Here is a 27,428-nt window from a genome sequence, read left to right on the forward strand (position 1 = left end):
CATGGAGTAGCATAAGAATAAGACAGGGGCAAGTTAATTGCTTGGAACTTAACTTGCAATCTGCTATTTGGTATTCTTAAATACTGTTTCATTGGAGGAAAAACACTTGGCATAACAAAAGCCACAAAATGGCTACTTTGTTTTAATATTAGTCTACTGAGCATGCAGATCACCATGCCAATCAAAGCTAGCAGAGGTCAGGGGTCCTACGTGTTGAGACTGATAGCTTTTGCTCAATGTTTTTTCTTAATTTTTCACTTGATTGAAACACTTGAATAAAGATCCGTGCTAAATGGGGACATGTGAAATGGGTTGTAGTCTTGTATTTTTCAAAACTCAGAGACTACGACCGGTCAATTTTTTAAAAAGGAATGTATACTTGATTCTCTAACATATCTAGGTATAATATATATTATTATAGTGTATTGTAACTAACTAATGACTATCTCGTACATCAAGGTTATAAATGCCATCAAGCAACCAATCAACCAACGAATCAATCAAGGAGGACATTACTGTACTTACTGTCCACAAATCCCAGGGTAGTTGCTGTAGAACAAAACATCTGATTATTCACTATGAATGACGAGCTCTATGTGCTCTATTGGTGTGCACGTATATTACTAGAGAGAACATAGCATTGTGGTATAACAGATGAAAATGGAGATAACTGGACCTGTGTTATGGGTGGTGCAGCCTGTCCGATAGTGGCGTTGCCGTCAGGCTTGAATGGATCAAAGTCCAGATCCAGGAGAGATTCTCCGGGTCTTTCATTTGGCTGAAAATAATAGAATTCAAGTGTTGGTTGAGTTAACAGCTCTCTAACACAACCGTACTGAAAGGCTGGACATTTGAGATCAGGAGCAGTATCTGACATACATCTCAGAATAGGAGTGCTGGTCTAGGATCAGATTCATCCTCCCTGTCTTTGTAATCTTATTCATTGTGATGTCAAAGGCAAAACTGATCCTAGAACAGCACTCCTACTTTGAAACCCTTCATATGGCCCCAGGTTATTTGTATGCTTTGTAGTTTATAAGGGACTTGTAATCTTGACGCCACTCTCTTAATAAACCCTTGACCCCTCCCCTCTAAAACAATACATGTTTAATATATCCCACTCCCACTGGTGGAAAACCTGCAAACACTGTGACCCACCAGGACCAGGAGCAAACAGTACTGTAATAGATGGAATAATGACGGGGCATGCTAGTGGAGACCTCTGCGTCTCAGGTAGTTGTGGAGAGTAGTTTAGTGCCCAGTTTGAATACTTTGAAAAAGCCAGATAGTTGCATGCACAAAGCTAAGTATAGACACAAAAGAAGACAACTGTGACTTGTGGCTATTGAAGTGGTCTGTTGTGGAGTCTACTGAACAGTTCAGGGCCCGTTTCCCCAAAACATCTTAAGGCTAAGTCCATCAGTAGAACATTCGTAGGAGCATCGTTAAATCTATGAGCCGTTTCCCCAAAACCATAGTTACTAAAGTTGCAATTGAAAATGTTAGTTATTTACCAACTGCCTCAGAACAGTCTTAGAATAGCTCAGCGTTTTTTCCCTACCACGTCACTGTATACACAGAAGAGCACCGCTAAACATACAACACATGACTAAAATGATGTGGACACGTGCTGTTCGAACATCTAATTCCAAAATCATGGCCATTAATATGGAGCTGGTCCCCCTTTGCTGCCATAACAGCCTCCAGTCTTCTGGGAAGGCTTTCCACTAGATGTTGGAACATTGCTGCTATAACAGCCTCCACTCTTCTGGGAAGGCTTTCCACTAGATGTTGGAACATTGCTGCTATAACAGCCTCCACTCTTCTGGGAAGGCTTTCCACTAGATGTTGGAACATTGCTGCTATAACAGCCTCCACTCTTCTGGGAAGGCTTTCCACTAGATGTTGGAACATTGCTGTGGGGACTTGCTTCCATTCAGCCACAAGAGCATTAGTGAGGTTGGGCACTAATGTTGGGCGATTAGGCTTGAATTGCAGTCGGTGTTCAAATTAGGGATGTGGCGGTCACGGAATTTCATCAGCCGTTGACTGTCAAGCAAATAACTGTCAGTGTCTTAACTAACATAAACACATTTAGCTGGACACAGCCTACAAGGCACTGATGCAGACCAATTCTGAGGTGCATAATGAAGATATTGGAAGAACTGTCCACATTTACTTTTCATCACCCAACAAGATGAGTAGGCTTAACGAACAGCAAAAACACTAGCCTATGTCAATCTACAATCCCCCATAGTACAATATTGACCTACTCTATTCTGTGCGAGAAATAAATATTCCAAACATAGACTGGGAGAGTTGTGGGATGCGATAGATCCCAAATGAATACAATCACTAGCATAAAAAAAAGCAATGTGGCTGACGCAACACATCAGAACGTTTATCTTAAAATTTTGATAAACTATTCAGTTATTTCCTCACATTATAAGTGCTTTTATTATAAAGGTGCATTTTTATGGTGAAATTATTTTCCCCAAGCTTGACTCTCACGCACTGCTCATGTATCCCAGTTAGGCTTTACACCCCAAGCGGATCAATGTGCTTAATTTTAAGAAGTAATTTGGCCACTTTAGTTGTGATACAAACCTTATTAAAACATATAGGGCTATGGGCTAGGCTAAATGACTATGATTCATGTCATCTATCCATTTAAATAGCGAATGGAGGACATTTTTTCCGTGGTTATTTTTCATGCCAGCCAGGTAGGCTATACTACTGTTGTATAGATAAGCAATGTGCTTAATATAAGGAAAGTTGAGAAATAAATATAGTCGGCCTAGCCCATAGAAAGCTGATGGGATCCTCCTATTTTTAATAGAGGCCATCACTGTTTTCTTGCTCAATTGCATAGCCTATAGAAATGTTGCACAACATGACCTCATGGATTCTCGTTAAGTGTTTGATTCGATTTTTGAAAACATTTACATTGATGTCAGTGATTAGAGGGACATTAGATTGCTGAGTACCAGGCAGTTATGAAGTTTGGTAGGCTACTAATGACCATCAGCAGCATCAGAGCTTGGAGAAGCCTAATTACCGTGACTAAATGGTCACATTGAATTTGACTGCCTTCATGACTCGTGACCGCAGGTGTGGCCGTAATACGGTCACCGCAACAGCCCTAGTAATAACACCCATTTGACTCTAGTGGGAAATTATCGCTCTCCCCTTGCCTCCTTATGTGCTCTTAACAAATTGTCATTCCTGCTGTCTAACTCAGCTGATAACTAAACAACTCGCCCCAATTTTAATGAGCAACATTTTTCGTCTGAGCTGCGACTGAGTGACTGGTGGGTTGTTTTAACTATCATTGACATGGATCATGCCCTCTAATTGTTGGCCTGTTTAACACTAGAACCGCCTGGCCTTTCAAAATGAAAGGACCCGCTAGAGTCAGGCATCCCCTTCAGCGTACGCATCAGATGCATGTCAACTTGCAAGATGTGCAAACATGCTTGAATATGCAAACACGTCTTTATTTTAAATCTGTACACCGTGAGTGCTGCTTTACCACTCTCCAGCACTGATGTGGAGTACAGATCCACTGGTATGTTTTGCACAAAGGGGGGGCAGCTCCCGCCTTTGTTTGTTTACGAGCAGGCTCGTCTTCTTTGCAATCAATTCTGTGCAACTTCCAGCGCTTTAATTTACAGTTTTAACAGTAAGTAGGCTACTGTGGCTATTTGATCATAATGAGGACCTACCAGAGTGGACTACCATCAAAAGCAATGGAGAAAATGCACCGCGGAACATTTTAACATGGAAATAGCTGCTCTATAATTCAGCCTACAGTAGCAGTCAATGTACGGAGCTCAATGCAAATCAAATCAAACTGTATTGGTCACATACCAGATGTTAATGTGAGTGTAGTGAAATGCTTGTGCTTCTAGTTCCGACAGAATACTTGTTAGATATTACTCCACTTACAAATTCACAACGACTATCTTATACACACAAATGTAAAGGCGTGAATAAGAATGTGTACATATACATATATGAATGAGCGATGGCCATGCGGCATAGGCAAGATGCAGTACATGGTATAGAATACATATATATATATATAGTGGTTAGAGCTTTGGACTAGTAACCCGAACTGACAAGGTACAAATCTGTCGTTCTGCCCCTGAACAGGCAGTTAACCCACTGTTCCCAGGCCGTCATTGAAAATAAGAATTTGTTCTTAACTGACTTGCCTAGTAAAATAAAGGTAAAATAAAAAATACAATAAAAAAGGCCCATAGATGACTTCCTTATTCTCTTTTTGTTTACAAAGCTCTAATACACAAGCTTCCAACTTTCCTAACTTAATTACTAACGTATAAAAGAATGAGCTACCGAACCCACTCGCAGGATTGATTAACTCTTGAGGTTCCTCTGGTCTCCACTGAGTTAGATAAATTCCACGTTGAGTTTTAATGCACCTCACTGCTGGAGCAATTTGCAGAACTCATTACAATTAGATGTTCTGGTGCCGCTTGGGTAGTTTAAGGTGTTAAATTGAGGACGTAGTAGCTGAGGACTAAACGTTTCCATAAATGTTGTATTGATTGCTGTTTGGTTTTACATTGTATTGGTTGTGATCAGTAAACCCTTGGGAATGAGACCCTGTTCTCAATGGGTTTCCCTGAATAAATATAGAATAATAATAATACAAATGTAATAAAAAAGGAGATGACTGCATTAAAAGATACATAGCCTACCGCCAGTAGAGGTTACATAGGCCTATATATGTAAATGACATTGAAATAATCAATTAGTATTCATTCAATTGAGTTTTATTTTGCTATTTGGCTAATGTCTATAATTTTTGCCTAAATATATTTCATATTGTGTAGCCTAACAGGTGCGCAATGATGTGCCAAATCTTGATTTAGTGCATTATTATAGGATATGCATTAGAATAAGCCGTCTCAATATTTGCAGCCAATAGGTGACAATTCCTCTCTGAGAGCTGATCCGTAATTAGTATTATGGAATAATTCAAATACTAAAGTAAGATTTGAATGGAGAAAGCTGATCCAAGAGCAGCGTTGCCTTTCTTTCGATCCTATCAGTATCGACACATACGTCAATAACGCACTTAGCGAACCTTCTCTCTGTGTGGTGTTTTGACAAACGCATGTTACATCTTAAGCCGTTGCAGGAAAGATGCAACGTTAAAACACTCGTAAGACTAAGTTCTTTCAGGAAACCGGGCCCTGGATTGTGATGAAAACGCTCTCTCTAAGGTCATCTAGACAGATGGGAATGTTCCACTGCATAGCTTTCACAAATACAATCATGTCAATGCATGTCCAAGGAAAGGAGAGCATAAGAATCCCTTGTTAAAATGGTGAAATTGGACCCAGGAGGTGACTGACCTGCGAGGGCGTAGCCGCGGGTAAGAACTGGCCCCCAAACAGGTCGATTATCTGCTCCTGGTGCAGCTCCTTGGTCGGGGTCTTGGGTGGCGGGGGCACTGGTGGTCCCTTTTTGAACTGGGGAGGTGGAGAAGGGTGCCAGAAGCATTAGAGTTTTGGTGTTGGGTAACATAGATATCCTATGAAGTGTTCTATTTAGTTCCGTGGTGGATACATTCTTGGGGTTGTTAATGCCACTCCATGTCAGACATACTGCAATTCACTGATTCACCTGTATCTCACATCATCATTGACTGTGCTGTACATGTATTCAACATGTGACTATACTATGGCAATCTAGACAATCATAGGAGAGTGACCAGATTTGTATATAACCACTGAACCTTATACAACTTGCTCTTGGAAGATGTTTTACAGATATATATGTATGACTTGCATGAGTACTTAAAGAGGTTTTAAGGGACAATTTGGTTGCCAAGGTAATATGGCATTACAAATTAAATGGGCTCACAGAACATATCCATTTTAATCTTATGTGAATATATGAAATATAATTGACTGTAGTAAGTAAACTGTATACATTCTGGTTGGTTTTAATCAGTTAGATAACCATGAAGTAGATACTGTAGATACTGTAGTGTAGTAGATACTACAATACCTCTGAATGCCTTAGGAAACACTGATAGGTGAACATGCTAATGCTAAATATGTCTACTACTCATACTAGTCAGGGATCTACAAACTGAGTGTGACATGCTAACTTACCATGGCACATCACATGCAATGTGCAGGGAAAGAGACAAAGCCAAGGACAGGTGAACATGAGAAGACAACTAAAATCGTTTCCCAAAAAACTTTGCTGTGTTCAAATTGGATACGTGAAATACAGGCAATATTTTATTTTGTACATCAAAAGCACAAAACATTGTTGGTACAACTGTACAAAATAAATGTTAGTCTGGTGGTGGGGTATGTATCGTAGAACCGTCGACGCACAGAGAGTTCTGCAGTGCATTCGGAAAGTGTTCAGACCCCTCGACTTTTTCGACATTTTGTTACGTTACAGCCTGATTCCAAAACGGATTAAAAAAATATCCTCATCAATCTACACACAATACCCCATAATGACAAAGCGAAAACAGGTTTTTAGAAATGTGAGCTAATTTATAAAATAAAAAATACTGGAAATATCACATTTACATAAGTATTCAGACCCTTTATTCAGTACTTTCTTCTGCATGGGAGGTGTGGAACCAGCCATGACTAAGCATTGTTAGTGTCAGAGATATAAAGAACTCTGCCATGTCTGTAAAGGTTAAGCTTTCGGCAACACACACTTCAAAGTGTGTGGTCGATAGTTTCATTATTGCAATAATTAATCGAATTGATTGCTTGAATAATTGTCCAAGACTCTCTTAGTATACATGAATGCAATAATTAATCGATGTTAAATAAAGATTGATTGCTTGAATAATTGTCCAAGTCTCTCTTAGTATACATGAATTTCCACAACAGATTACAGCATCGCTCCTTCATCCACAAGCTTGGCACATCTGTATTTGGGGAGTTCTTCTCATTCTTCACTGCAGAGCCTCTCATGCTCTGTCAGGTTGGATGGGGTGAATTACTGCACAGCTACTTTCAGGTCTCTCCAGAGATGTTCGATTGGGTTCAAGTCTGGGCTGTGGCTGGGCCACTCACGGACATTCAGAGACTTGTCTCGAAGCCACTTCTGTGTTGTCTTGGTTGTGTGCTTAAGGTCGGTGTCCTGTTGGAAGGTGAACGTCCTGAGCGCTCTAGAGCAGGTTTTCATCAAGGTTCTCTCTGTACTTTGGTCCACTTATCTTTGCCTCGATACTGACTAGCCTCCCAATCCCTGCCGCTGAAAAACATCCCCACAGCATGATGCTGCCACCACCATGCTTCACTGTAGGGATGGTGCCAGGTTTCCCCCAGACGTGATTATTGGCATTCAGGCCAAAGAGCTCAATATCGGTTTCATCCGACCAGAGAATCTTGTTTCTCATGGTCTAAAAGTCTTTAGGTACCTTTTGGCAAACTCCAAGCGGGTGGTCATGTGCCTTTTACTGAGGAGTGGCTTCCGTCTGGCCACTCTACCATTAAAGCCTGATTGGTGGAGGGCTGCAGAGATGGTTGTCCTTCTGGAAGATTCTCTCATCTCCACAGAACAATTCTGGAGCTCTGACAGAGTGACCATCGGGTTCTTGGCCACCTCCTTGACCAAGGCCCTTCTCCCCCAATTGCTCAGTTTGGCAGGGCGGTGGTTCCAAACTTCTTCCATTTAAGAATGGAGGTGACTGTGTTCTTGGGAATTTTCAATGTTGCAGACATTTTTTGGTATCCTTCCCCAGATCTGTGTCTCGACACAATCCTCTCTTGGAGCTCTATGGACAATTCCTTCGACCTCATGTCTTTGTTTTTGCCCTGACATGCACTGTCAACTGTGGGACCCCATATAGACAGGTGTGTGCCTTTCCAAGTCATGTCCAATCAATTGAATGTACCAGAGGTGGACTCCAATCAAGTTGGAAACAGGATGCACCTGAGATCAATTTCAAGTCTCATAGCAAAGACTCTGAATACTTATGTAAATAAGTTATTTCTGTTTCTGCCATTATGGGGTATTGTGTGTAGATTGCTCAGGATTATTTAAAACAAATCAATTTTAGAATAAAGTTGTAATGTAACAAAACGTGGAAAAGGACAAGGGGTCTGAACACTTTTCGAAAGCACTGTTCTCCATGTTGGCATCCAAGAACAACAAGTGTCTGGCATTTGGGGAACAAAAATCATCTGGGTTTTGGGTTCCTATAGGGAGATTTGCATGGGGTAGTGTGTTTTGGATGTTTAAGACACTCCTCTTTGCACACACACACACACACACACACACACACACACACACACACACACACACACACACACACACACACACACACACACACACACACACACACACACACACACACACACACACACAAACAAACAGTACCTTCATAACTATCAACACATCGCAACTTAAATATAACACTACTCTTAGTAGTTAAACCATGGTGTTTAAAAATGAATGTGACACCACATGAGATATTATTACTCACCATTATAACAATACATACAAAGTGTGCGGGAAAGAAATAGAGCCATAACAAGTCAATATGATCTCAAACTGCCTCTACAACTACAGTGGGCTAAACAAATCTGATTCTCAAATAAACAGGCTGTCATTGATTAGTTTGACTTCAAATGTAATGATCTCTTGTTGAACCAGAATTAGCTGGAAATGAACTACTGAACAGGTGTTTGGTTAGCATACGTCAAAGGAAGACTCGCGGTGGTGTAATTGTACATGGATAGTGTACAACTGAGTAGACTAGAGCGTCACACAGTATACTGAAATACTTTGGTCTGGCGCTACATGCGTTTGGTTAGAGCATGTTACCAACAGGGGTGGACTTTGTTGATCTAGCCAATGGAAAACACACGATTCAACTAATCAGCCAATCATAAAGGCTTTGATTAGTTGAACCAGGTGTGCAAGTGCTAGGGTGGAACAAATACCTGCATCCAGGACTGAAGTAGGAGATTTCTGTGGCTGTCAATAGGAGTGTATTGGGGTAAGGCATACCTGGCCTGAAGGAGATTTGGGCCGGGGCGGGCCGGGAGAGGCAGGCGCCAGCATGTGGTTAGGAGTGTCCACTGGGCTCTCGTCACTGTCGCTGTCCGGTGGCGAGGGGGCCCGAGAGAGTCGCAAAGGTCCTGAATCACTGAGGAAAAGAGGATATAACAATGAAGATATATATTTTTTTACTCATTAACACATGCGCCAACAGGAGAAAGGCTAACTCAAGGAATATGGCTTGTCTATATTTGTGGTGTGAGGGGGTAAAACTGTTATCGTCATTTAAATTAAACGTGAAAAGTGCACAATGGTGAGGGTGCAAATGCTGGGATATGATATGCTATGTGTGTAAATATACTCTAACACATAGAAAGCAGCTATTTAGTTCATTTGCAAAGTTTAAATTAAAATACATTTAAATGTTGCATATGTGAGAAACATTCCCTGCGCACATAATCCTTTGGATGTTGGGTTGCAATTTGTATTTTAAATCAATTAACATAATGGAATGAGGTTAAATAGAATACATTATCCATAGATGACTGGAATTGGGTGTGGACCTTCTAATTGCGACCCCTGGGAATCAACACAAGATCAATGTTAACAAATCAGCTAATGCTAATAGGTTAGTCAAAGAGGTTTAAAATAAATCAATATTTTAGCTTCATATTACCAGGTTAGTCTCATTGAGATTAAAGATCTATTTTTTAAGAGAGACCTGGACAGAATAGCACATAAAGATGTTTATATTGTCACATACATCGGATAGGTGCATTGAAATGTGTTGTTTTACAGGGTCAGCCATAGTAGTACGGCACTCCGGGAGCAAATTAGGGTTAAGTTCCTTGCTCAAGGGCACATCTGATCCAGAGAATGTTTGGGAATCTCTGGATTGACGTGTACGACAGCGTGTTCCAGTTCCCGCCAATATTCATCAACTTCGCACAGCCATTGAAAAGGAGTGGGACAACATTCCACGGGCCACAATTAACAGCCTGATCAAATCTATGCGAAGGAGATGTGTCGCGCTGCATGAAGCAAATGGTGCTCACACCAGATACTCTGATCCACGCCCTTAAGTGTTTTTTAAAGTATCTGTGACCAACAGATGGATATCTGTACTCCCAGTCATGTGAAATCCATAGATATATATTTTTAAATTTTACCTTTATTTTTGACAGGGAAGACATTATTATTGAGACCTCGGTCTCTTTTCCAAATGTGCCCTGTATAATACAGTATAAAAACACATATTATACACAAAATAAATATATCTACATATTAAAATACAAAACCATAAATAAAACTTCGTAAGCACAAATAAAACATCACAAATCACCCAGAAAACATTCATCCACAAATAAGTTCCCAGTCAATTCTTTAAAATAGCCAGAATGGCACCAGGTCATCAAGATTAAATGTATTTAGAATTTTGTTCCAGCAATACAGTGCATTAAAACTAAAAGTGGATTTACCTAGCTCGGTGCAGACCCTAGGAACCAATCCTGTAAATGAATCAGGCAACTCGGGTGTCTATACTTCAACAGCACAGTTAGATGGAAGTTCATGAAGTAGGGCATAGGGATGTAGAGATCTATGGGTCTTTAGTCCAGACAACCTTTTCTGCTCTGAAAGGCACAATCTGTTTCTGTAGAACAAGCCTACTTTAAATATTAGCTTCTTAACCAGCTCATCTACAATTCATTTGGAAAGTATTCAGATCCCTTGACTTTTTCCACACTTTGTTACGTTACAGCCTCATTCTAAAATGTTGGTGCAGCGGTCTAAGGCATTGCCTTAGTGCTAAGGCAACCTTCCGGTTACTAGTCCAACGCTCTAACCACTAGGCTACCCTGCCGCCCCAGGCTCTATCACAACCGGACATATTTAGGAGTCCCATAGGGCGGCACACAATTGGCCCAGAGTCGTCCGGGTTTGGCCGGTGTAGGCCGTCATTGTAAATACTGACTTGCCTAGTTAAAAGAAGAAATTAAGATGGGCAAAAGAACACAGACACTGGACAGAGGAACAATGTCAAGAAGGCCAGCATCCCGGAGTCAACTATTCACTGTTGACGTTGAGACGTTGAGGTGTTTTGCGGGTACTATTTAATGAAGCTGCCAGTTGACGACATGTGAGGCGTCTGTTTCTCAAACTAGACACTAATGTACTTGTCCTCTTGCTCAGTTGTGCACCGGGGCCTCCCACTTCTCTTTCTATTCTGGTTAGAGCCAGTTTGCGCTGTTCTGTGAATGGAGTAGTACACAGCGTTGTACGAGATCTTCAGTTTCTTGGCAATTTCTCGCATGGAATAGCCTTCATTTCTCAGAACAAGAATAGACCGATGAGTTTCATAAGAAAGGTCTTTGTTTCTGGCCATGTTTTTGAGCCTGTAATCGAACCCACAAACGCTGATGCTCCAGATACTCAACTAGTCTAAAGAAGGTCAGTTTTATTGATTCTTTAATCAGGACAACAGTTTTCAGCCGTGCTAACATTATTGAAAAAGGGTTTTCTAATGATCAATTAGAATGATAAACTTGGATTAGCTAACACAACATGCCATTGGAACACAGGAGTGGTGGTTGCTGATAATGGGCCTCTGTACGCCTATGTAGATATTCCATTAAAAATCAGCCGTTTCCAGCCGCAATAGTCATTTAAAACATTAACAATGTCTACACTGTAGTTCTGATCAATTAAAAAATGTCAAAAAACATGGACATTTCTCGAAGTGACCGCAAACCTTTGAATGGTAGCGTAAATATATATATTTTTTAATGTGAATCACATTTGTATTTGGCATACCCCCGACGGCATTGCACTTACCCCGTTCTCCGGTTTGGGAATACCTGGTGAAAAGCATCTTTTGTTTCCAAAAAGTATTCAAATTGTCAATAAAAGTTATGCCAACAGAGTGGCACTAGTCAGATATGAAGTGCTAAGAGCCTGCTGAAACTTTCACAGCCGTGACCCAGCGACGGGACCAGAGATAATCGGCTGCTTTTCAGGGCCTTTTAGGGTGTTGAACAGCTCAATAAAATCCTGTTTCATTAGCTCCGATTGACCCTTTTTGATATAATTTGATCCCACAACAGCCCTCTAGTATGTATAAGCTGGAAGTAGAAACCTAAGTGTTGTTGTCCATTAGTTTACTCAAATTAAGGGAGGGGTGGTAGGGTTAGGGGAAATTAATAAATATCTGGGAGTTTGGAAATGATGCAAACAATTACATTGATAGAACACATAATCTATCTGCAATATTAAAGCTGACATATGAAAACTGCTCACCTGGGCGCTCCCTGTATGGTGAACATTTTGTCAGAGTGTTGCTCTCCCAGCTTGGTCATCACTTCATACAGCTGCTTACAGAGCTACAACAGCCAGAAGAGAGAGATAGAGGAAAGAGAGAGACAAATGTTGATGTGATAAAAGTGTTAAAGGTAGAACATCCAACTCCTTTCTTTTCATGTTAGCATGGGCCTCGCACGTATCGCAATACCATATCAATGTCATTTATACAAGGGGGGCCAGTTACCAATAGTGAAATACTACTTTTGTCATAGTGCACCAATCCCGCCATGTTGCCTCGTTCCTTCCCTGTCCCATTCAGTTCAATCATAAACAACAGACAGCAAAAGAAAGTCTGTAACCACTAAATATCATAATGAAGTAGTCACTGTTATTTATTATTTTTATGAACTTTTACTTATTCAGCTTAGCCCAATTGAGACCAAGGTCTCATTCCCAATGGTGCCCCGGGTACAAAACTTTTCTCAGAAACGGGAGAGTTTTTGTAACAAATAAACCACTACAATCAATCAAAACAACAGCCATCCTCAATGAATTCATTCAACACAAGTCCTAAACCGCCCTAGTGGCACCAGGCAATCAACATGCAAGGAATTTTGTAGGTTATTCCAACAATGGGGGGCACAAAAACTAAAGGAGGATTTACCTAAATTTGTCGAAACCAGAGGGACCTCTGCGAGTGGGTTCGGTAGCTCATTCTTTTATACGTTAGCAATTAAGTTAGGAAAGTTGGAAGCTTGTGTATTAGAGCATTGTGAACAAAAAGGGAATAGTGAAGTGATCTACGGGACTTTAATGAGGACCAGCCAACCTTTTGATACAGGATGAAGTGATAAAGCGAAGGGCGCCATGGTAGACAGCATTCAAAGGTTTAAGAGTAGTGGCTGCTGCAATCTGGTAAATGAACTGTCAGGAAAGTTGACTACCATCTGCTTCCTGCTACTTAGATAAAGGCAAGATTTTATTCAAAAAAATAAGCTTTGCTTTTTAACTAGCTCATCCATGTTGTTTAAACATTAAATCATTGTCAATCCAGATGGCCAGATATTTATCGGTGGAAACCCAATCAATTGGAGAACCATCCAATGAATAAATATGTCATTCATCTGAAACATATTTGCGACAACTAGAGAGCATATTTAGTCTTGCCGCATTAAGTACAACTGTTAAACCAACCAAGGCAACAAAGTCACAAAGACTGGTTAACATTTGGGGCAATTGCAGACATAACAGTGTCATCTGCGTACAGATAGACCAATATTATTTACATAAATAGTAAAGAGCACAGGTCCCAGTACCGACCCCTGCGGTACACCTTTTGTACTATCCAGGAAACTAGACTTGACACCATCAGAAATCACGCACTGAGTCCCATCTGACAGATCATTCTCAAACCACTTGCACAAAGTCTGATCCTATTTCAGTCATCCTTTGAATGAGTGTGATGGTCAACAGTGTCAAAGGTCTTGGAACGGTCTATGAATAAGGCAGCACAGTGCTGTTATACATGCTGACTCGATGGCCAAGTTGTGTATGTGAACGTTACAAAAAAAATTAACAAATACATGTTATTCAATCATTTCATCCAAACTGCTTGTGCGGGTCAACATCTATGATGCAAAACGCTAAAATGGATGTCCCGCCTCGACCACAAGCTTCCAACTTACCTAACTTCACAGGGTTGGTTAACTCTGGAGACTCCTGTGGTGTGTCCAGAGTTAGGTAAACCAGCCTTTAACTTCCTTGCACCCTATGTTTGGAATCATCTCCAAAATGCTTTGGTGTTACTAGGGCAATTGACAGAGAATTTTTATAATGAAGAAAGATTGTTTTTTATGTTTTTGTGTTGTGCGGGGCTCATTTGCAAAAGAGACTTTCGTCTCAATATGACATCCCTGTTGAAATAAAGGTTAATAAAATCCCATCTCCTTATTGGTTTTCACAAAGATACAGCCACACGTGGTTGCTTGAAAGACAAACGAGATACTAATTTGAAACTACAAACTAAAAACTAACTAGGTTTTCCTTTTTATCTGTGGATTAATCGTCTGAGTAAAGAAATACAAGATTTTTGTATGAGCCAAGTCAAAATTCTACAAGAAAACAGCTAAACCCAATGTACATCCCTCAGGACAAACTGCTAGCAACAGCTATCTAGCTTTTAATGTCCATTCATGTTTTATGTGCGTTTCCACCTGTCCCCAAATGAATATAGTTGGTTCATAGTTGGTTTTGGTATTTTAACCTGCATGCCAGGATCTCGTCTGGTCGGATTGACAAAATCAACATGCGCACAATGGCCAGTGTAGCGAGTACGAACTAACACCCTGATCTTGGGAGCTTTTATAAATATTTGTAGGTCTTTTCAGACTTTATTGAACAGAGAGAGAGGATGACAGTGGGGAAAGATAGAGAGAGGTTGTGTCAAAGGGCAGTGTTCCGGATTCAAACATATGTCGTCACCGTAGGCTGCGGCACAGACCGCTCGACCACCTGAGGCCACCTGCCCACTCCCTTCTGACACAAACCCTCTTCCAACTTTCCTGTCTCTCTCTCACTGTCTCCCTTCAATAAGATGAAAAATGTTGGACGACACCACTCTACAACTGTTTTTCTTCTACATTTCTAGAGACATCATACAGTGACTCAGTCTCGTACTACCATCCTGATCTCGCGGATCCATGTAGCTAAACATATGTATTAAAAATGAAGGCTGTGGGCGTATCCCATCCCACGCCGACACAGTTTGTGTTCTTGCAGCAGCGGCTAAACCACCCCAGACTTCATCTCTTTAGAAATCTTGACCCCAGTGACCACTCCTATAATACAGTATAAGCAACCGGTGACTGACTCATTTTTTATCTTTATTTAACGAGGCAAGTCAGAACAAATTATTATTTCTTATTTCAATGACAGCCTAAGAAAAGTGTGTTAACTGCCTATTCAGGGTCAGAACGCCAGATTTGTACCTTGTCAGCTTGGGGGTTTGAACTTGCAACCTTCCGGTTACTAGTCCAACGCTCTAACCACTAGGCTACCCTGCCACTCCATGCTCAGAATCGGCAAATGCTACGTCCTTCCAACAGTACACCTGTGCATCTTTCACATCCCAGTGCACAACAACATGGAAAATATGAAATATCAAAAACATGGATTTCATCTTGAGATACAATTATCTTTAAAATTCATCTCTTGTGGACAGACGCATGCCAAATCACATTTTATTTGTCACATGCACTGAATACAAAAAGTTACAGTGAAATGCTTACTTAAAAGTCCTTAACCAACAATGCAGTTAAGAAAAATAAAATTAAAACTATAATGAGGCTATATACAGGGGTACCGGTACCGAGTCAATGTGAAGGGGTACAGGTAAGTCAAGGTAATTTCGGTAATATGTACATGTAGGTAGGGGTAAAGTGACTATGCACAGACAATAAACAGCCAGTAGCAGCAGGGGTCAATGCAAATAGTCCGGGTAGCCATTTTATTAACTGTTCAGCAGTCTTATGCCTTGGAGCCTTTTGGACCTAGACTTGCGCTCCGGTACCGCTTGCCATGCGATAGCAGAGAGAACAGTCTATGACTGTGGTGGCAGGAGTCTTTGACAATTTTCAGGGCCTTTCTCTGCCTTGGTGTTCTTGGGCACAGGGACTATGGTGGTCTGCTTAAAACATGTAGGTATTACAGACTTAGTCTGGGACAGGCTGAACATATCAGTAAGTACACTTGCCAGTTGGTCAGCGCATGCTCTGAGTACATGTCCTGGTAATCCGTCTGGCCCTGCGGCCTTGTGAATGTTGATCTGTCTACAGATTGTGTTCGTTCCATGTTAATTAATTCTGTGTTCCCGGTCCAAAATGACCGCCCCATTATAGCTGATTCTAAATACATAATAATATCACCTAATGTTGTGTTAGATCTTTTTTTTCACCTTTATTTAACTAGGCAAGTCAGTTAAGAACAAATTCTTATTTTCAATGACGGCCTAGGAACAGTGGGTTAACGACAGATTTGTACCTTGTCAGCTCGGGGATTTGAACTTGCAACCTTCCGGTTACTAGTCAAACGCTCTAACCACTAGGCTACCCTGTATGCCTCATTGACATCAGCTCATTCAACTCGTTTTTGGGTTTTAAAAAATGCATAATGTATGGATTATTTTGACTATAACAAATACTTAGATGAAACACATTGTGCTATTTATCACAGACTACTTTGTGTCAAAGTTGAACAAGAACTCTCTCTTCCTCCCCAGTGTCATGATCAAAGATACGATCAAGAGTCTCACATACAGTATATCGTTTGGTCATTGTGCTGCAACATAATGAATTGTGAGCAAGGCCTCAAAAAAGCTTTATATACCAAAGCTGCGAGAAAAGTTCTATATATTCTTGAAACAATGTTGCGATTGTTTGTGAGAATGCCAACAGGTGTGGTTCTCGTGGGGGAAAGATTCTATTGGGGAAAGGTTCCCTTGGGGGTTGCCATGGAAGCCAAGAAGGGGAGTGAGGTGTACGTGTGTGTGTTCAAACACACATGCATGTGGGAGTCTGGGAAAGGAAGTCCATCTAATGAATGGGCATGTGACTGAACTCAATTTTGTACACAGTAATTGTAGTCACACCTACTCATTTCTAATGACCGGTCATTTTTTACCGGGAACACCACAGATGTACAAAAGTTCAATAAAACACCATAAAGTATTCTGTGTGTTCAGATGCCCTGTGTGGACAAAGTCATGGAACCGTATGTGGAAAGACCACCAGAGGGCAGGCTGGGCTCATGGATAGTAGCCCAACAAGGCATGGGAGACAAGGTAACCAGAGGCAATTAAGCACAGCTGACGGTACTAATGACATACTCTCCTTCCCCTATAAGAGAGAGAATGGAACCAGCAGAGAAAGTGGGGAAAACTATCTCTGGAAGATGGCCACCGAGAGAGAGGAGCTATCCAGGAAGAACCACTAAGACGGTGACAATCCCGTGACTTTTTGTTGTAGTTTAAAGATAATCATATTGTGTTCCTGTTTCATCTGGAGAAGAAGATGTATGTTTTTCCTTGGGAGATTTTCATTGATTATGTTGGAGTGTTTGTGTTGACCAAATGCCCTCAATAGAGAACTGTGTTAAACCAAGAAAACCTACTCCTGACTAGTTTATTCCACCTTCCCGCTTTAGAGTGACGCCCAATTACTTGGTCCGCTCACACTTATGACAATCAGATTAAATTAACTACATTTTTCAAAGAGAACTTGTCAAATCGGTCCAATTCGACCGGAACACAGCAGGAGTGTTATTAAAGGTCTTACTCACATCGGCTATGGAGAGCATGATCACACAGTCATCTGGAACAGCTGGTGCTCTCATGCATGCTTCAATGTTGCTTGCCTCAAAGCGCAAATAGAAGTAATTTAGCTTGTCTGTTACGCTCGCGTCACTGGGCAGCTCACGGCTGGGCTTCTCTTTGTAGTCCGTAATAGTTTGCAAGCCCTGCCACATCCGACGAGCACCAGAGCCGGTGTAGTAGGTTTCAATCTTAGTCCTGTATTGACGCTTTGCCTGTTTGATGGTTCGTCTGGAGGGCATAGCGGGATTTTTTATAAGCATCTGGGTAAGTGTCCCGCTCCTTGAAAGCGGCAGCTCTACCCTTTAGCTCAGTGCAGCTGTTGCCTGTAATCCATGGCTTCTGGTTGTTATCCTCTCTGGCCCACCCGGGACGCAACCGCACCCCCTGCCAACAATAAATGCAAATGCGCTATGCCAAATGCTAATAGCACTCGTTAAAACTCAAACGCTCATTAAAATTCACATGCAGGGTACTCAATTCAAGCTACACTCGTTGTGAATCTAGCCAACGAGTCAGATTTGTAAAATGCTTTTCGGCGAAAGCATGAGAAGCTATTATCTGATAGCAGGCAACACCCCGAAATACCAGAAGGGGACATAAACAAAGGAATTAGCGTAGCCGGCGCTACACAAAACACAGAAATAAAATATAAAACATTCATTACCTTTCACGAGATTCTTTGTTGGCACTCCTATATGTCCCATAAACATCACAATTGGGTATTTTTTTCGATTAAATCGGTCCTTGTGTACCCAAAATGTCCATTTATGAAGACCGTCAGATCCAGGAAAAACACATTTTTTTAAACGCGACGTTATTTTTTTAAATTAAAAAAGTTGTCTATAAACTTTGACAAAACACTTCAAACTACTTCTGTAATCCAACTTTAGGTATCACTAAACGTTAATAAACGATCAAATTGATCACGGAGCGATCTGTATTCAATAGGCACAAGTTTGGGAAACGTAGCCAACTTTTCCGGTTCCATTGTTTACAGCTGTGGACTTGACAACCGGATGTGGCTATTACTCAGATGACCAACGATTTAGTTGAATGGAAATCACAACACTGGCGACATCGTGTGGAAGCTATCGGAACTGTATTCTCAGCCTTAAGTATTTTTCCTTCCAATAGACAATACATGGACTGGCGGATTGATTTTTTTCTCCGTCGATTTAGTGACCAGGTTTTCTGGCGATTTTGACCACGGAACTCGTTCTGTTATAGTCACAGACACCATTGAACCAGTTCTAGAAACTTCAGAGTGTTTTCTATGCACACATACTAATCATATGCATATACTATATTCCTGGCATGAGTAGCAGGATGTTGAAATGTTGCGCAATTTTTAACAGAATGTTGAAAAAAGTAGCCCGATCTCTAATAATTATATATGTATGTACAGTCACTATGGGGATGATGTCATCAATGCACTTATTAATGAAACCAGTGACTGATGTGGTATACTCCTCAATGCCATTGGATGAATCCCAGAACATATTTCATACTGTGCTAGCAAAACAGTCCTGTAGCTTAGCTTCTCCGTCATCTGACCACTTCCGCATTGAGTGAGTCGCAAGTACTTCCTTCTTTAGTTTTTTTGTTGTAAGCAGGAATCTGGAGGATAGAATTATGGTCAGATTTGCTAAATGGAGGGGGAGGGAGTGCTTTTTACTCGACTCTGTGTCTGGATTAAATCTAAATCTAGATCTAGAGTTTTTTTCTTCTGGTTGCACATGTTACATGCTGGTAGAAATGAGGTAAAACAGATTTAAGTTTTCCTGCAATAAAGTCCCCGGCCACTAGGAGTGCCACCTCTGGATGAGCATTTTCTTGTTTGCTTATGGCCTAATACAGCTCGTTGAGTGTGGTCTTAGTGCCAGCATATGTTTGTGGTGGTAAATAGACAGCTCCAAAAAATACAGATGAAAACTCTTGGTAAATTGTGTGGTCTACAGCTTATCATGTGATACTCTACCTCAAGCGGGCAAAACCTCAAGACTTCTTTAATATTAGATTTCGCGCACCAGCTGTTATTGACAAATAGACACAGACCCCCACCCCTCGTCTTACCGGAGGTAGCTGATCTGTCTTGCCAATGTATGGAAGACCCAGCCAACTGTATACTCTATTATCCATGTCGTCGTTCAGCCACGACTCTGTGAAACATAAGAAATTACAGTTTTTAATGTCCCATTGGTAGGATAATCTCGAATGGAGCTCATCCAGTTTATGCTCCAATGATTGCATGTTGGCCAGTAGGATGGATGGTAGAGGCTGGTTACTAACATTCCAACGAATTCTCACGAGGCAGCTGGATCTGCGTCTCAGGTATCAGCGTCTCCTCTTCATGTTAATGATGGGGATTTGGGCCTGGTCTGGGAGCAGAAGTAAATCCTTCACGTCCAACTTGTTAAAGAAAAAGCTTTGTCCATTCTCAATCAAAGGCCTAACATTATTGGTAGTAGGATCTGTGGGATGACACGACTAATGAGGAACTTCCTTCCAGTACGCACATTTTTATTCACTGATCATTTGGACAAATCACGATTTCGCAGGTGCTTGCTGGGTGACCGATAGTACTCAAAAATAAAGGACTAATTAAATAAATACAAATAAATCAGGGTTGTGGTCAATTCCAATTGAAGGTAGTCAATTCAGGAAGTGATTTAAATGTAAAATTCACAAATGTAAAAACCTTTCAAATAAATAACTTATACTTTCAGTTTATTCAGATGCCATAAAAAATGATATTGAATTGTAATTTCAGTTCTCTTCCTGAATTAACTGCCTTTCAATTGAAGTGCGAACCAAATACAAGGCGACACTCTATCTTAACTCCACATTTACTGGATTGGTTGAAAGGTGCAGAAGGATTAGAAAGAAAAAGGCCATCAGAAGTGTTTATTTGACATCTGCAACTTTAGGTTAAATTGATTCAAACTCTGAAGTAAATGAAAAATGAATTAATGAGGCACAATTTATACTTTTCCCTGCAGAGGGCAGTCTAAAACCAGAAGCTAAAATGGATGTCTGTCACCGCAAATGTTGAACTTCGAGATAAAAATGTCAGGACACACACACACACACAATGTGGATGGGTAGTGAGGATAGGAATTGCAAGAGGCTATAGTTTAGGGAATAGGGTACCATTTGGGACACAGCTGAACTCATATTATATTTCCATTGCCTACAAAGAATAACGCTAAAAACAACAGCTCAAATGAGTAGTGTAAGATTAATACGTTGACACACCTTAGTAACACAATGACCTTTATATTCACCAGTAATACTGCTGACAGCCAATACAATATGATAGGCCTAATATGTGGCAGTTACTGTAGTCCTTTCCCTAGACCTCAGTAAGACAATTACAATCTTACATGACAGTGCTGTCCCTGCTAGTTGGAAATGCAGTAACTTTGAACACAGGATAATAAGGTTTAAGTGGGTAAGTGTGAGCAAACCATGTGCTGGCCAAAAGTTATTTCAGGAAGTCAAATAAAAACATCATCATTGATGAGTATTTTCCTCAGTGCACTTCATTGATGGAGTTCAAATAGCATTGAGCCAAACACAGATTGAGTCTGTAATACCTTCATGTTTCAAGCAGACCACCATAGTCCCTGTGTCCAAGAACACAAAGGCAACCTAACTAAATGACTACAGACCCGTAGCACTCACATCCGTAGTCATGAAGTGCTTTGAAAGGCTGGTCATGGCTCACATCAACACCATTATCCCAGAAACCCTAGACCCACTCCAATTTGCATACCACCCATCTCTATTGCACTCCACACTTCCCTTTCCCACCTGGACAAAAGGAACACCTATGTGAGAATGCTATTCATTGACTACAGCTCAGCATTCAACACCATAGTACCCTATAGTACTAAGCTAAGGATCCTGGGACTAAACGCCTCCCTCTGCAACTGGATCCTGGACTTCCTGATGGGCCACCCCCAAGTGGTGAGGGTAGGTAGCAACACATCCGCCATGCTGATCCTCAACACTGGAGCTCCCCAGGGTTGCGTGCTCAATCCCCTCCTGTACTCCCTGTTCAACCACGACTGCATGGCCAGGCACAAAGCCAACACCATCATTAAGTTTGCAGACGACACAACAGTGATCACAGACAACAACGAGACAGCCTATAGGGAGGAGGTCAGAGACCTGGCCGGGTGGTGCCAGAATAACAACCTATCCCTCAATGTAACCAAGACTAAGGAGATGATTGTGGACTAAAGGAAAAGGAGGACCAAGCATGCCCCCATTCTCATCGACATGGCTGTAGTGGAGCAGGTTGAGAACTACAAGTTCCTTGGTGTCCACATCAACAACAAACTAGAATGGTCCAAACACACCAAGACAGTCGGGAAGAGGGCACGACAAAGCCTTATCCCCCTCAGGAAATTAAAAAGATTTGTCATGGGTCCTGAGATCCTCAAACGGTTCTACAGCAGCAACATCCAGAGCATGGTGGTTGCATCACTGCCTGGTATGACAATTGCTCGGCCTTCGACCGCAAGGCACTACACAGGGTAGTGCGTACGGCCCAGTACATCACTGGGGCTAAGCTGCCTGCCATCCAGGACCTCTACACCAGGCGTGTCAGAGGAAGGCCCTGAAAATCGTCAAAGACACCGGCCACCCCAGTCATAGACTGTTCTCTCTACTACTGCATGGCAAGCGGTAACTGAGTGCCAAGTCTAGGTCAAAAAGGCTTCTCAGCTTTTACCCCCAAGCCATAAGACTCCTGAACAGGTAATCAAATGGTTACCCGGACTATTTGCATTGTGTGCCCCCTCCCAACCCCTCTTTTACGCTGCTGCTACTCTCTGTTTCTCATATATGCAGTCACTTTAATTATACATTCATGTACATACTACCTCGATTGGGCCGACCAACCAGTGCTCCCGCACATTGGCTAACCGGGCTATCTGTATTGTGTTCCGCCACCCACCACCTGCCAACCCCTCTTTTACACTACTGCTACTCTCTGTTCATCATATATGCGTAGTTACTTTAACCATATCTACATGAACATACTACCTCAAATCAGCCTGACTATCCCGTGTCTGTCTGTAGCCTCGCTACTGTTATAGCCTCGCTACTGTTATTTTTCACTGTCTTTTTACTGTTGTTTTATTTCTTTACTTACCTATTGTTCACCTAATACATTTCTGGCACTATTGGTTAGAGCCTGTAAGGAAGCATTTCACTGTAAGGTCTACACCTGCTGTATTCGGCGCTCGTGACAAATAGACTTTGATTTGATACCCCTGAACCAGTATTCCTCAGAGGACACAGAGTTGTAAATTCAGTCCAACACAGTACTGGCATGTTTCTTTCAGGTGATTTATCAAAGGTTAACGAAAACAGCGTTAGCAGTTTCTGTCACTCTCGTAGCATTCTCCTGACTTGCCTTAGTAACATGTTCACATTGGTATTCTGAAGCTCTATGACTATGTTCAGAATTCAATATTTCAATGGCAAACCAGAGACAAAGAGATCTGAGTTCTGGTTCACAGGCTTGCCATACCTCTGATATTTCCCACACACAAACAAATTATGATTGACTAGCATTTCTGAAGGAAAGAGGAAGGCCTAAATTATAATGTTTCACTCTTGATCACTGACAGGAAGAGAGGTGTTATTACAGAAACTGCAGGAGCAAATTTGAAGCTATAATGCTAGGTTTTCAGCCCATATTTGAAGTGAAAGGATTTTAATGTTCTAATTACAAGTGTTAAGTGCAGCAAAATCTTAATATAAACCCTTTATTTCTAGGTAAATAATTCTACATTTGACAAAAAATGTATTCTGCTCAAGGAGACACATGTAAACGTCTTGTGTAGACGTTTTCAATTCCACATTAAGTCATTACCAATTTTCATGCTCCTTGAATCAGCAATTTGTCCATTTCTATTTGAATAAATTGTTGAATTAGTAATTTGGTGTATGTCTTAGTGAATGGTGGAAAGATATCAGAACATTTAAAAAGTAGGCGATATGATCAAGGCTAATGTGATATGATGTAAGCCCACGATTAGGCTATAGAAGTAAAGAGCGGTGATGGTTGTTTTGGAAAACAAGAATTACAGTTACTTGCTCATCTTCACTGTCTGGTGCTTGAGGTTGGTCAAGCGGTTAGGGCTGCCTCACTGAGAATGTATGCAATCTCCTGCCTGCGTGGGATTGGAGCCCGGCCCCACCGGTCTAACCACTAGGTTACCTGGGGCGACAGGTAGCCTAGTGGTTGGAGTGTTGGGCCAGTAACCCAAAGGTTGCTGGGTCAAATCCTTGAGCTGATGAGGTAAAAATGTGTCATTCTGCCCCTGAACACTGTTCCCCAGTAGGTTAACTGACTTGCCTAGTTAAATAAAGGTTACACACACTATGTTCCCTCTGTCTCCCAGCTCTCTTCTGTATAAAATGAATTTCAAAAAATAGTGGGAAGAAAAGTATGTGAACCCTTTAGAAATACCTGGATTTCTGCATAAATTGGTCATAAGATTTTATCTGATCTTCATCTGAGTCACAACAATAGACAAACACAGTCTGCCTAAACTAATAACACACAAACAATTATAATTGTTCATCTATTTATTGATCACACCGTGTAAACATTCACAGTGCAGGTTGGAAAAAGTATGTAGACCCATGGTTTTAATAACAGGTTGACCCTCCTTTGGCAGCAAAAACCTCAAACAAACGTTTTCCGTAGTTGCGGATCAGACCTGCACAACGGTCAGGAGGAATTTTGGACCATTCCTTTTTACTAAACTGTTTCAGTTCCACAATATTCTTGGGATGTCTAGTGTGAACCGCTCTCAAGGTCAACAGCATCTCAATCGGGTTGAGGTCAGGACTGACTGTGCAACACCAGAAGTGTTTTATGTATCGTAGACTCTTCAACAGAGATGTTAGCATCTTCCAGAGATTTCTGTAAGTCTTTAGCTGACACTCTAGGATTCTTCTTAAACCTCATTGAGCATTCTGCACTGTGTGCTCTTGCGGTCATCTTTGCAGGACGGCCACTCCTAGGGAGAGTAGCAACAGTGCTGAACTTTCTCCATTTATAGACGATTTGTCTTATCGTGGATGGATGAACATCAAGGACTTTAGAGATACTTTTGTAACCTTTTCCAGCTTTATGCAAGTCAACAAATCTTAATCTTAGGTCTTCTGAGATTTCTTTTGTTCGAGGAATGCTTCACATCAGGCAATGCTTCTTGTGAATAGCTAAATCAAATTTTGTGAGTGTTTTTGTATACGGCAAGGCAGCTCTAACCAACATCTCCAATCTCGTCTCATTGATTGGACTCCAGGTTAGCTGACTCCTGACTCCAATTAGCTTTTGGACAGGTCATTAGCCTAGGGGTTCACATACTTTTCCCAACCTACACTGTGAACGTTTTATTGATGTATTCAATATAGACAAGAAAAATGCAACAATTTGTGTGTTATTAGTTTAAACACACCGTGTTAAGTCTATTGTTGTGGCTTAGATGAAGATCAGATCAAATTTTATGTCAAATGTATGCAGAAATCCAGGTAATTCCAAAGGGTTCATATACTTTTTCTTGCAGCAGTATATATGTTTGGATACGCTAAGCATACTGTAGATGAACATTCAGAGACACCCATGGTAAACCTCATGGCACATCATCATACTGAACAGTACTTTATCCCTTGTGTTGATGCAATGTCAGAAGAAAGAGACTCAACTTTCAAAAGCACCGCCCACCGCAAATCGCCTTGAGAATTTATATTTTTGATACTTACCACAGAGATTTCCCGGTGGAATTTGGCCTCCAGGTTCGTCACGTTCTTGAATGTGTTCACGTAAAAACCAACTCGGCTAGAAGGGGGGGGGAAACACATCTGTTACCATGGTGATGTTTTTGTCACCAACAAACATCTTCATTAAAGCCCTAAAAGAGCTCTTAAATGGACAGCCTCAGCTGTAAGGCGAATGCTGCTAGAATGAAGAATTCCATACATTCGAATGAACAGTTACCATAATGATATACTTTTCAAAAAAATAAAACCATATCAAACTGGTAGTCAGAGATACAAAACGCTGTTTAACTACAGTCCCCTATACATGGTTATTGCCTTCTAAGGAGTTTCCTGGCCACTGTGCTCTTTGGGATTTGAGGCTGGGTTTCTGTAAAGCACTTTGTGGCAACTGCTGATGTAAAAAGGGCTTTAAAAAATACATTTTGATTGATTGATACATTGTTTAACAACTAGTTCGCAAAATGTTAGATATGTATTTTAAATTGCGATCTGTTGCTGCTATTTATGTGAACTCCTAGCACATCTTCCTGCTGAACATATAAGCAACAAGTGCCAATTTCAGAAAAAGGTCAACCAAAGTGTACAGCAAACATTGCGTTGACCATGTGAGGATCCTCTCTCCGCAATGCCCTCTAGCACTACTCAACTCTTGTCATTTTGCATTGAAGCAGGCAGGAGACCTGTGGTCATTCATTCACACAGAAGCACAAACACATACAGGGGTTGAATTGATTCTGACACATATCCTGAACACATATACTGTAGCTCAGCAGTTGAAGCAGATGTTTTAACAAAAGGATGACTGTCATTATAATGACAGGGCTAAAAATAAAAGCATTGCAATTCCCATCCATGAGTAGAGCAGTGCTAGAGGGCATTGTAGAGAGGATGCCTTCTCATTGGACAGATTAGGTAACCACGGCTGCAAGCATTCTTCTCCAGTGAGCAGCCAGTGTGCTCAAGATGGCAACACACATACAGTGTACACACACAGGGGCGGACTTTGGGATTTGTAGGCCCCCATGACTGTTCAACAAAATCATGGCTACTGAAAGAAGAGCTGTTCGGAAGTGGCCTTTTTTAGTTGAACGAAGTAGAATGAAAAGGTTTCCTGAAAATAGTAGTCTTTACATCAGCACATCATTTCAACGGAGGGACAAACCAATTCTTTTGTTTTTGAAAGCAATTTGTGGGCCAGAAGAAAGGCAGTTATTTTTGAATATGATAGAATGTATTTAGAAATGATAATGGTCCAATCTGGTTTATTTCTTATTCATATTTTTAAACTGCATTGTTGGTTAGGGGCTTGTAAGTAAGCACTTCACTGTATTCGGCGCGTGTGACTAATAAAAAGTGATTCGATTTTTGATTTTGAATATCAACCAGTACCTATATTTTGGAAGATTTTTAACCATTCTAGCACAGATACAAACTGCAACCAAGTGTCTATGTTCATAAGGCTAATAAGAAAATATGTCAAATTACTTGAATATGGGAAAGGTGTAACAATTTTTTATTTTATTTCCAAAAGTGTGTGAAATGCATCAGAAAAGGTATTGGAAAAAACTTTTTGAAAATACTGAAAAATTGAAAAGACAGCCAGGTAATAATTGTGTGTGTAGAATAAAATAAATGCATTATTTTCAATTGCGGTTTTGTCACACTCCCTTCTAACGTGTCCTGCGCAGCTTGTACGCGTTGTAGAGGGAAATAGAAAGAGTCTTAGCTCTTCTATTACTGTACGTATTATTAAATGAAATTATGCCAAGTTCACGAGGCCCCCTGATGATGTGAGGCCCTAGGAGTTGCCTAATGGTAAGTCTGCCACTGCGACCCACAGCACATACATTCGGAAAGTATTCAGAACATTCCCCTTATCCACATTTTGTTACGTTTCAGCCTTGTTCTAACATTTATTAAATATCTTTTCCCCTCATCT

The 27,428-nt window shown here is 41.0% G+C and overlaps 1 protein-coding gene across 6 annotated transcripts in view; it reads right to left on the reverse strand.

Annotated features, from left to right (window-relative positions):
* The window catches only part of amph (amphiphysin), a 122,666-nt gene that overhangs the window by 25,304 nt on the left and 69,934 nt on the right, over nucleotides 1-27,428 (reverse strand). For all 6 annotated transcript variants that reach the window (XM_064942891.1, XM_064942883.1, XM_064942862.1 and 3 more), the window contains exons 8-13: nucleotides 25,472-25,547; nucleotides 12,313-12,395; nucleotides 9,028-9,166; nucleotides 5,385-5,501; nucleotides 677-778; nucleotides 526-549 (exon numbers count right to left, since the gene is read on the reverse strand). In XM_064942891.1, the coding sequence (XP_064798963.1) occupies nucleotides 526-549; nucleotides 677-778; nucleotides 5,385-5,501; nucleotides 9,028-9,166; nucleotides 12,313-12,395; nucleotides 25,472-25,547 (541 nt within the window). The remainder of the gene's footprint in view (nucleotides 1-525; nucleotides 550-676; nucleotides 779-5,384; nucleotides 5,502-9,027; nucleotides 9,167-12,312; nucleotides 12,396-25,471; nucleotides 25,548-27,428) is intronic.

This window comes from Oncorhynchus masou, chromosome 3 (assembly GCF_036934945.1).
Source record: "Oncorhynchus masou masou isolate Uvic2021 chromosome 3, UVic_Omas_1.1, whole genome shotgun sequence".
Lineage (NCBI taxonomy): Eukaryota > Metazoa > Chordata > Actinopteri > Salmoniformes > Salmonidae > Oncorhynchus > Oncorhynchus masou.